Below are 10,445 nucleotides of genomic sequence, written 5' to 3'. Positions count from 1 at the left end.
ATAATATGCGTTAGACTGTTTGATATTGTCCTGCACCTCTTGGATGCCTTGTTCTTTTTTCTACTTTTTCTCTTTGTGTTCAAAATGGGTAATTTCTGTTTTCTAGTTCACTGATTCTTTTGTATCCACTATACTGGAAAGTCCATTGAGGGAATTCTTTATCTCTGATACAATATTTTTTCCCTAGTGTTTGACTCTTTTTTTAATAATTTCCATCTCTCTTCTCAAATTAGCCATCAGTTCCTGCATGTTGTCCACCTTTTAACTAGACTTTTAAAAATATATTAGTCATATTTTTTTTTTAATTCCCTGTCAGTTACAGCATCTGGATCACCTTTGAATATGGTTCTCTTGATTGTCTTCTCTGTTGATTATAAGTTAGATTTTTCTTCTGCTTTTCTTTGTGTTTCATAATGCCAAATATTGTGTACAAAATAAAAAATAGAAGAGACTGAGGTAAATGATATTTACATCCATAAACGAGAACACATCTTTTTCTATCAGATCATTAGTCTGAGAGGTTGAGTAGATTTAGTTGGGAGTGGAGCTGAGTTTGGGTTTTGTCGTTGCCTTTAGAGCACCAAAGTCTCCAAGTATCTCCAGCAATTGGCTACTCTTACTTTTTGTCTCAGAGTGGTACTCACTTTTATCCTTTTACTTTGACGCTTACTGTGCTGTGATGGGTTCCCATTTACTCAGAATCCTTGATATGGTCAACAATTTTCCACATGACCTGATAAAGGGCCAGACAGATAATAAATTATGTAGGATTTTGCAAGCCATGCAGTTTCTGTCACAACTATTCAACTCTGCTGCCATAACACAAAAACAGCTATAGACAATAAACAGTGAGTACGGCCATATTCCATTATAGCTTTATTCACAAAACAGGTGGCGAGTCACATTTGGCTAATGGGCCATAGTTTGCTGACCCCTTATTTAGAGCCTTGTTCCTACACCACCCCTACCCCTCACCTCTGTAATATAAGCTCTATCAGGGGATTTTTTGCCTGTTTTGTTCATTCATTTCCCAAGTGCCTACAACAGTGTTTGACACGTAATAGGCTCTAGGTGTATTAAGAATGGATTAGTGAATTATATTTTAAGTGTTTCTTATAAATAGCATATAGCTGAATTTTTAAAATCCAGTCTGCTGATCTATTGCATCTTAACAGATAGATACATTTAATTAGATTGTAGTTATTGTGATTACTGATGTATTTGAATTATTCCCATCATTTTTTGTTTGTTTTCCAGTTTTTTCCCTTTTTCTCTTCCTTTACTGCCATGTAAGTTTTAATCAAATTTTATTGATTTTCCATTTGTTCAGTCTTTTAATTTAGAAACTGCATCCTATTTAGCATTCTCTACTAGTGATCCTTAAATCTTTAACATGTATATTTGGTTTAGCAACAGTTGGAAGTATTCTTCATAAACACGTTCAAAACCTCAGAATGCTTCCCCTCCGATCTTCATATGTCCAATTTCTTGTTATTTTCTAATATTTTAGTTTTCCTTTGTTTTAAACAGTCTGTGCCGCCTCACCCACTACCATGGTCTTTTTCCTTTTTTAGATTTATTCATCTTATCCCTTTTGTATTAATTTCTTTGAGTAGTTCTTTCAGCAGCAGTCTGTGGTTGGTAAATTCCCCCAGACTTTATCTGGATATGTCTTTATTCATCCATACTTTGATAATTTTGGTGAACAGATTATCCCTCTATCTTCTGGAATCTATTAGTTCTTCAATTTTGGAAATTTTTTCAGCAGTATCTCTTCCAATTTTGCCCCTCCCCCATTCACTCTGTCGTATTTTTCTGGAACTCTTTTTTTTTTTTTTTCCAGATTTATGTGAGATTTTTTTATTCCTCTTTCATGTTTTCTATCCCTTAATCTCTGTGTGTACTGGGTAATAATCTTAGATCTATCTTCCAAGTCACTAACTGTGTCTTTGACTATATTTGATCTACTGTTTATCTCTTTGGCTTTTTCATTCCAATAACTGTTTTTCATTTTAAGAGGTTATGGTACTTTTCCAAATCTGTCTATTCTATTAGTCACAGTGTCTTATTTTTTTGTTATATTCTTGGGTTTTTTAATCACTATAATCATCTTAAACAGACTTTTCCATAGCTTCTTTCAGACTGTTACGTAATCTTTAAATGGGTCGGGGCAGGGGGGATCCTTTCAGGCCATTGATTCTCATGGTAGATCATTTTCTTGTTTGGTCACTTTTCTTCTGAGAACTTCTCTTCATTGAGGATTTTCCCTTTATGGATTCCATAGTAGTACCTCCTGGTAGTAGAAATCAGTCACCAGAGCAGTTTGCATTTCCTTTTGCTAGGCTCCCAAAGGAAATCACCAGCCTGGGACTGATTGTTGTAATAATCTCACCCTGAACTCTCTCTCTGCCCTTATGGTATAAATTATGATCACTTAAGTGTGGTATAAAGTGGATTGCAGTTTCTCTCCACATATAATATTAAACAATATCACAAATATATATCTTGTTTTCTAATTTCAGCATAAACGTAAACCATCATTTAGTCATTGGAACCACTATCAAAATGTGTTTAAATTTTCTTTTACATATTTAGCAAAAAAAACTTTTTGGGAGAAAATTTCTAGCATTAATTTTAAGAAATGTTGCTTTTAAATAAAATAATTAATTTGAACAAGTTTCTAATTAATGCCATTTGAGATATAGTGGTAGGTGATTGGAATTTAGAAATGAAGAAAAGTATATTACTCCTAGTTTTACTTTAACTTGCCACTTCCTGCCTTCACTTTTTCTTCTCTTATTGTCCCACTCAAAAAATAAAAGCCCACGTGCTTATCTTTTAGGAGAATAAATAAACCCTAATGCAGAATTCTTATATTTTGGTAATAGAGGGATAAAACTCCACAAGTCAAATAAAATAATCTAAATTAACATAGGCTTGACAGAACAAGCTAGAGTAGGTATAGATGTGCAGAGACATAGCAGGTTTTCAGCCAGGAACATGCAGACCTCCAGAAAGACCTCCCTGTGTTCTCGGAATATAAAATTAGCAGAGAGGGTTAAAGTTAATTGTGAAGTATTTGAGCCGAACAGCTTCCCCAATCCCACACCCTAATTATGGTTCTAGAATACACTACCAGACTGAATACAGAAGTAGATTGAGGTATCTTCACTTTCAGTCCAGTACCCTAAAAAACAAGGCTCATATTATCCAGGGATGGGTCATAAGAATGTTTGTCAATTTTTATGCCTTATTAGGTTTTCCAGGCAGTTCATCATTCATGCTGCAAGATTGATTGCTTATTTTCTTTCTTGAAAAATCTTTGGAAAATATTTTTACAAAAGGTAATTGGAACATATGTGTGTGATTTCTCTAAGTGGTATATAGTTTTTACTCTGCAATTTGAACATTCATGTAGATTAAAATCAATGTTTCATTTGTTGCATATATCAAAATGGATTCAACATAACCCACATTCCCTTCTAAAATATCTATAAAATGTTCCTATTAGAATAACATGCATAGTCCAAACATGTCGGACTTTTTGGAGTAGAAGGGCTTATCCTTTCAGAAGATCACATATGAATTAAATAGTAGTAAGTTAATTGACTAGACTAGAGCCTTTAGAGAAGTAATGGGCTACAAATGCTGTCTTTGGCATAAAGTGGGTTTATCTAAACCCTAAAAAAAAAAGGTTAAAGTGAGTGACATTTGTCCACCTAATTAAAATAATTTTCAAGTTAAAATTTTGAAATTTTAAATATTTAAACTCACAATCTTGTCTATGGCCATGCCACCCTGAACAAGCCCGATCCCATCTGATCTCAGAAGCTAAGCAGGGTCAGGCCTGGTTAGTACTTGGATGGGAGACCATCTGGGAATACCGGGTGCTGTAGGCTTAAAAAAAAAAAACTCACAATCTTTTGTTTTAATGTATCTTTGAGATTCTTGGTAAACTCTTGTCACAGAAATATTATTCATTGTTTTGTTTTCCCAAGGCTGCTTAAAGGTGTGGGTCCTCATATTCACTAATATGTATTACAGCTCTATTGGTACACCAGAAGGCCAGAATGGAACGACTTCAAAGAGAACTTGAGGTTCAAAAGAAAAAGCTGGATAAACTAAAATCTGAGGTCAATGAAATGGAAAATAATCTAACTCGAAGGCGCCTGAAAAGATCGAATTCCATATCCCAGATACCTTCAGTAAGTCTTTCTCTAACTATTGTGACCTCTGTGCTTGAACATGAGAATAAGGCAGTATGTCGTAAGTATAAAAGCTTGATCTAGTTTTCTGAAAAGTTCTTAATTCATACTTGTTTTTCTCTTCTTACCTTCCCCTGCCAAACTCTACTCTTTCTTAACTAATGACACGAGAATTCAATGTAGATCCTTCTCACGTGGAATTATCTTTCAGCTCGAAGAAATGCAGCAGTTGAGAAGTTGTAATAGACAACTCCAGATTGACATTGACTGCTTAACCAAAGAAATTGATCTTTTTCAAGCCCGAGGTAAAGTTCAGTGCATACTCAGCTGAAATTCATTGTATAAATTTACCAACTCTTTTCCTGTGGCGAAAAACAGATTTATCAATCATAATCTTACCGTCTCACATTTGGCTTTGGAGCCAGATAGTGCTAAAGAACTATTGGGGTTTTCTGTCTTCCTCTACCCACCTCCCACCCCCCATCCCTCGCAAAAAAAAGTATGTTTTTGGTTGAGGAGTAATTCGATATATTTTATATCCTTCAAATCTGCTTTACTCATGTGTTAAAGGAAGACAAGGATTAGTATCTCCCATGTACTGTGGAAAGTATTGCTATTATGTATTAGTAGAATGTGTTACAATAATATTTATTAGGATTAAAATATATGTACTCATACACCTTTTTTGTATTTCCCTTTTTTCTTTTACCTTTCAATTATTATGCTTTTAAAAACATAATTTAAAAGGCACCTCCACCCTAATGACATTATCTTAATTGACAAAATAGAGAAGAGAATAAAAAGTGGTTTATAAAATTATTAGAATAATTTGTTTATTATACTTGAGCTGTTATTGACAAGCAATCATTGCTTATTGTGGTAAAAAATGTTTAAAATTTAATTCAGTTCCATAGACAATTAAAAGGAAATTTTATAACTTAAACCTAATTCTGAAGTTAAGGAAATAATAGAGATATATAAAATGGAAAAGATAGGAAAGAGAAGGAAGCCAACAAAAAAAGTTCTTGTACTTTTGATTTTGTGCCAGAATCCATTAAACTGAAAGATGATTTGTTTTATTTTATTTGAAAACGTCAGTGAACTATTTATCTTGAAATATTCATAGAAAAATACATTAATTTAACTTTGGAGAGAAAAAGTTAGGGCTGGTCTAGAAACTATAGTCCTGAACTTGTTCCTTTTGTTTAAAATCTGAACCTCTATATTACATCAGTGCAAGGTTTTTATACTTACTTTGGGCCAAGCTATTTAGTTGCTTAAGTCCACATTTGATCATTTAAAATTATATTTTAAATCCTTAAATTTTTAGTTATTTTAATTTGTTTCATAGCACAGGGGTCTGGTTCTAATTATATTACTGTCTTACTAGCATATGACTTCTTCCCCAATTTACCACTTAGACCTCTGTTGTGAGTACTATATTATGCCTACTCAGCTGTTTTGAAATCCTTACATATAATCTGAGAATAGAGGTGTAAAATAAATGAAAAGCATTTCTGTGATTATTTTTTAGAAATAAAATATTTGCTTTTTAAAAAATAAATATTTTTAAGCTATAAACATTGATATATTTACTTTTTATATATTTCAGGACCACATTTTAATCCCAGCGCTATTCATAACTTTTATGACAATATTGGATTTGTAGGTCCCGTGCCACCAAAACCCAAAGGTTAGTGTATCCATTAAGTGTGAAAACTGTTACATTTTGAAAAAACAAGATTTTAGAAAATTTTATTTTTAGCAAACTTCCACTCTAGCAAACTTTGGCATTCTTGGATGGATTCACTAGGAAGATATTTATTTTTACTTATATGCTAGGGATTGGGGAAGATGCAAAAGTGTAATGTATTTAGCTCTTAAAAAGTAGTATGAATGTCCTTAGGATTCATCACACACTCCCAGAATAGCGAATCTCACCCCTCTCCCCGCCCCAAAATAATCCAGTGCAAACACTAGTATTCTTTATAATTTTAGACAAATGATGAGGAAGATACCTTAGGGAAGTTTATTTTTTATGAGTATCCTGTTTAATTTATACATGACTCTGTATAATCAAATACTCAATTCCAGATGAATAATTTTTGAAAATTATCAGTCATTTTACATCATTGATTTATAACTGAGACTATATGCATTCCAAACTAGGAAATGTCAAAATGTGTGTGGGTTTTTTACTCCAAGCATTAAAAAATATATAGAAATGGGAAGAAGAAAGGCCAAGTATGTTACTCATTCTTTGTTTTGTTACAAGAATTTTAACATTCTCATTCAGCAGCCTGTTCTCGTCACTCTTTCATTTTTGTTTAAATATAATTTAATTATGCCTATTTGTATCTTCATTTTTTTTTTTTTAACTCATGTTTTTAAACATAGCTGGATTATAATGAACTGTTCTTACAGAGGTGCAGAAGTGAGATTAGGGCGTTTGACACAGTAACCAAGTAGTCAAACACTGGATGCTGTTCAGTGTTAATTGAATAAAGGAATAAAGAAAACGGTGGCATAGCTGCCTCCTTAGAATAAGCGGAGGGGGGGTTTCAGACTCTGAATGCGTTGCCTCACTATCATTTTACTCTTTCAAAAACTGGGATTTTTCTTATAAAAATATTCCTGTTTTGCTTCAACATAATTTAATACTTCTGTGTTGAGGGTAGCGGAGAGGTGGGATATAAATAAGATCAGTCTTGATAAGGGTTTATTTTACTATTCTCTCTACTTTTGTATATATGTTTGAAATTTTTCATAGTAAAAAGAAAAAAAATCATTACTTAAAAGCTTTTTTGCGAAAGATGGAAGCTTGTGTGCTGGCTGTTTTTGGTGAAATAACAGGTCAGTCATTTTTGCCTTAAGGCTAAAATGGAGAGTTACTAGTTTCCCTAATGGAGGTTTGTTTAGTTCTTAAAATCAGATCTCCTTCACAAGGCAGTTTTTTTAAACAGCTGAAATTACAAGCCATCTTTTGCAGTGTAACTTCCTCTTTTTTCAATTATAGTGGTTTAGTTTCCAACTACCTCGAATAAAAAGATTTATAATTCTAAGTGCCAAATGAGATTGTGCAGATGTAAGAAAACCATTGGAGATTTTTCATTAAAAAGAAAAGTGAAGACGATGCCTAGATCGAAGTGTTAATATAGAGTGAGTGGTCCCCCTATCTAAAAAACCTTTGTAGTTAAACAAAAAGGATAAACAAAGTTTTACTAAAAATGTGCCAGGTGGAATGTTTTCTAACACCTGAGTGAGACTAGAATTCTGGTAAGTAGGATGGATCCCCAAATTAAAAAAAGTATTCTATAAAGAGTGTGAAATAATTTCCGATGAGAAAAAGTTAAACTTTTTTTAACTGTATTGATTTTAATGTGTTTTAGGGGATACTAACTAGTATTGTCAGACCCTTGATTTTTCAAATATTTTTTCCTAGATAAGCCTTGTTTTAAAATTATTCAATTTTAAAAATATTACTATATACATAATATCCTCAAGTTGCTCATGCATGTGGCAAAATTGTCCTAATGCCTAAAAATTGACCAATGCCTAAAGTTGGGAATTTTGCAATAAAATGTTCTTTAAGACTAACCAGTAAATAAGGTGCTACAAAAGAGATACAGAATACAAAAGATCACTTAATTATTTTAAATTTTTTGTAAAAACTCCCTATATTTTCATCTATTAAATATAATAGTTTGTCTTTTAAAGTAGCAGAAAAGGTATCATTTAGTTCCCGTCTAGTAGGTGGAATTTGCAAATTAATATACATTGTTTTAATAGTTTGAATCATTAAATTTTAAACCTTGACAGGAGAAACCTAATAGTGCACTTGCTCCTTTTACTTTAAAATGTCCCAAAACTAATTTGTAGGAATGCTATTCTAAATTTATAATGGGACCCCCTTCAAAAAAAAGTTCAATAAATGTAATTTCATTTTAGATGCAACATTGGAGGAATATAGTTATTCCTTGTATTTAAGATTCCTCTGTTCATTCAAACATTCTAGAACATTGGCCTCTTAAAGCTGCAGTAACTTTATTTTATAAGTAAGAAAGATTAAACCGAGATGGTATGTGATTTATCTAAGATCACAGAGCAAATAAATTAGGCGTTAGTAGCAGAGCCAGATGCAGAAGTGCATCCTCATAGCTTTCAATCTAGTGTTCTTTCTACTGTTCCATAATAAATACGATTTAAAAATAAAATGAGAAATAAAGTATGCTAAATTTTTTATACCGATTTACTTCTCCAGGGTCTGTTTTTGAGGTATAGTTGAATAAGATTATAGATATTAGTTCATCTTTTTATTTTATATGTGTCATTGTTCAAGGCTTACATTTTCCACAGATAGAGAACATTTAACAAAAACTTTCATGCCTAATAGAAAACAGAATTGTAAATATTACTTCAGTTGGAAATGAAACTCCAACTTTAATGAGACTTAAATTCACTGTCAGTATTGTATTGTAATAGGACACCTTTTCACAGTCTCAGGTGACATTATGGGAATCTTTGCTATCAGTTACCATATGAATTGATTTCCCTTTTCTCCAGCTATAATTTGGAGAAAATGATGCTTTTTTCCCCTTTAGGGAGATAACGAGGTGGTTGCATCATATCCATGTTGCTATTCCTCAGCAGAGAAGTACCTGCTTGATAGAGGTTGGTGAGGGTCAAGCATGTGTGTCAGTTTCAGCTAGATGCTTCATTTGGTTAACAAGCAAGGCTTGATGCTGTGCGGTACAAGTAGTGTTTAAAATTGGCAGTAATTTATGACTTTGTAATTTTTTGCTTCTAAAATAATTCTTTTGCTTCCTTACAGATCAAAGGTCCACCATCAAAACACCAAAGATTCAAGATACAGAAGATGACGAGGGGGCTCAGTGGAATTGTACTGCCTGTACCTTTTTGAACCATCCAGCCTTAATTCGCTGTGAACAGTGTGAGATGCCAAGGCATTTCTGAGCCAAAAGGCCCTATATCTTCTATAAAACCACATCTGAAGTTCAAGAAACTAGTCTGTCATCAGGGGAAAAGTTTCACTGCTACATAGGATTTTGTCAGATCGAAGGTGTGACAAGATGGTGTTGTGCTAATGTTAAATGTCAGCCCACAGAGCTAATAATACCTCAGTCTAATGTCACGGGCAGTTGAAATTCACCACATGAAAGGTAATCTGCTGAAAGACTTGGTTGCCCACTGCCTAGCCATGTACAGTGTTAACCAGTAGCCCGTTATGAATCATTCTCCATGTGTTGATGCCTAGGTGTTCCCAGTACCTTTTTCCCCTCATGTCACTACTGAATTTTGACAGGAGGAAGGAATGGAATGATGGCTTTTTTTTTTTAAAGCTTCCGGTGAAACACTACAAACATGAAGAAAAGGAACAAGGTTTAACTATTTAAAAACTGTTTGCTGCCGCATAGTGCCAATGGATGGGGGAGGAACTTCACGAATCTGTGGTACTCTTGGCCTCATCTTTGTCTTCCCTGAAAACGTCTCCACTCTGAAGCCAGCATCTAGGGTCTAAAGATGAAGAGGAAAGCAGCATGCATTGTCTGTACAAACATGCAGTGAAATATCCCAGAGCTTTTCCTACTGTACAGATCTCTTGAGTCTGCTTTAAGTGATTTCTTTTCTCCTTTATTATTTTCTTATATTTCTATATGTATAGTGTAATAGTCTTTTGTTAACTAATTTTCTTTTTTCCTTTTAGTGATTAAGCACGATCATGTCCCTTTTTAAGCCTTACCTGAAAGAACCAATGCCTTAAAATAAAAAAGCATTAATGAAATGAAACTATGCACAAAATAACTTTCCTCTACTTATTCTGTACGTTGCCCTCATGAGTGCCGATATTCTGTGAAGACATACAGCTGCTGCACAGGGAATTGCAGAAAATATTACAAGACTTAGTCTATAGGTCACACTATATACTGACTTTAGCAGTGGGTGACACAACACAGTGTTTTATCTTCCACAGGGAAGCTTAAAACAAAAGATATTTTTAACCCACTGACAGCAACAAGGTTAAACTCGCTCCATCTACCTGGTGTCCCACAGAACTTTCACAGGAGATCGCTCTTGGGAAAGTACAGTCTCAAAACCAGCTACAGCCCTTTTTTTTTTTTTTTTTTTTTTTTTTTTATTTCGAGAGAAGTTAAATGCTTTACTGTTCGTTTCTAAACCTGACTTGGTGGCAGTATCATGTGTATTTATAAAACAAGGCTA

The 10,445-nt window shown here is 33.5% G+C and overlaps 1 protein-coding gene and 1 non-coding gene across 2 annotated transcripts in view; both read left to right on the top strand.

Annotated features, from left to right (window-relative positions):
* TAB2 (TGF-beta activated kinase 1/MAP3K7 binding protein 2) overlaps positions 1–10,016 on the top strand; it is a 78,262-nt gene extending 68,246 nt beyond the window's left edge. Inside the window, exons 9-10 of the mRNA XM_023528345.1 lie at positions 5,818–5,898; positions 9,037–10,016. Coding sequence (XP_023384113.1) covers positions 5,818–5,898; positions 9,037–9,179 — 224 coding nt within the window. The 3' untranslated portion in view covers positions 9,180–10,016. The remainder of the gene's footprint in view (positions 1–5,817; positions 5,899–9,036) is intronic.
* On the top strand, positions 3,781–3,899 carry LOC111737234. The gene has a single exon (XR_002779391.1). It is a non-coding gene; the product is annotated as a 5S ribosomal RNA (ribosomal RNA).
* Positions 10,017–10,445: the final 429 nt, after the last annotated feature.

The sequence above is a fragment of the Pteropus vampyrus genome, unplaced genomic scaffold (assembly GCF_000151845.1).
Source record: "Pteropus vampyrus isolate Shadow unplaced genomic scaffold, Pvam_2.0 Scaffold24, whole genome shotgun sequence".
In the NCBI taxonomy this organism is placed as follows: domain Eukaryota; kingdom Metazoa; phylum Chordata; class Mammalia; order Chiroptera; family Pteropodidae; genus Pteropus; species Pteropus vampyrus.
The sequence above is the reverse complement of the archived record's forward strand: the minus strand, read 5'-3'. Positions and strand labels throughout refer to the sequence as shown.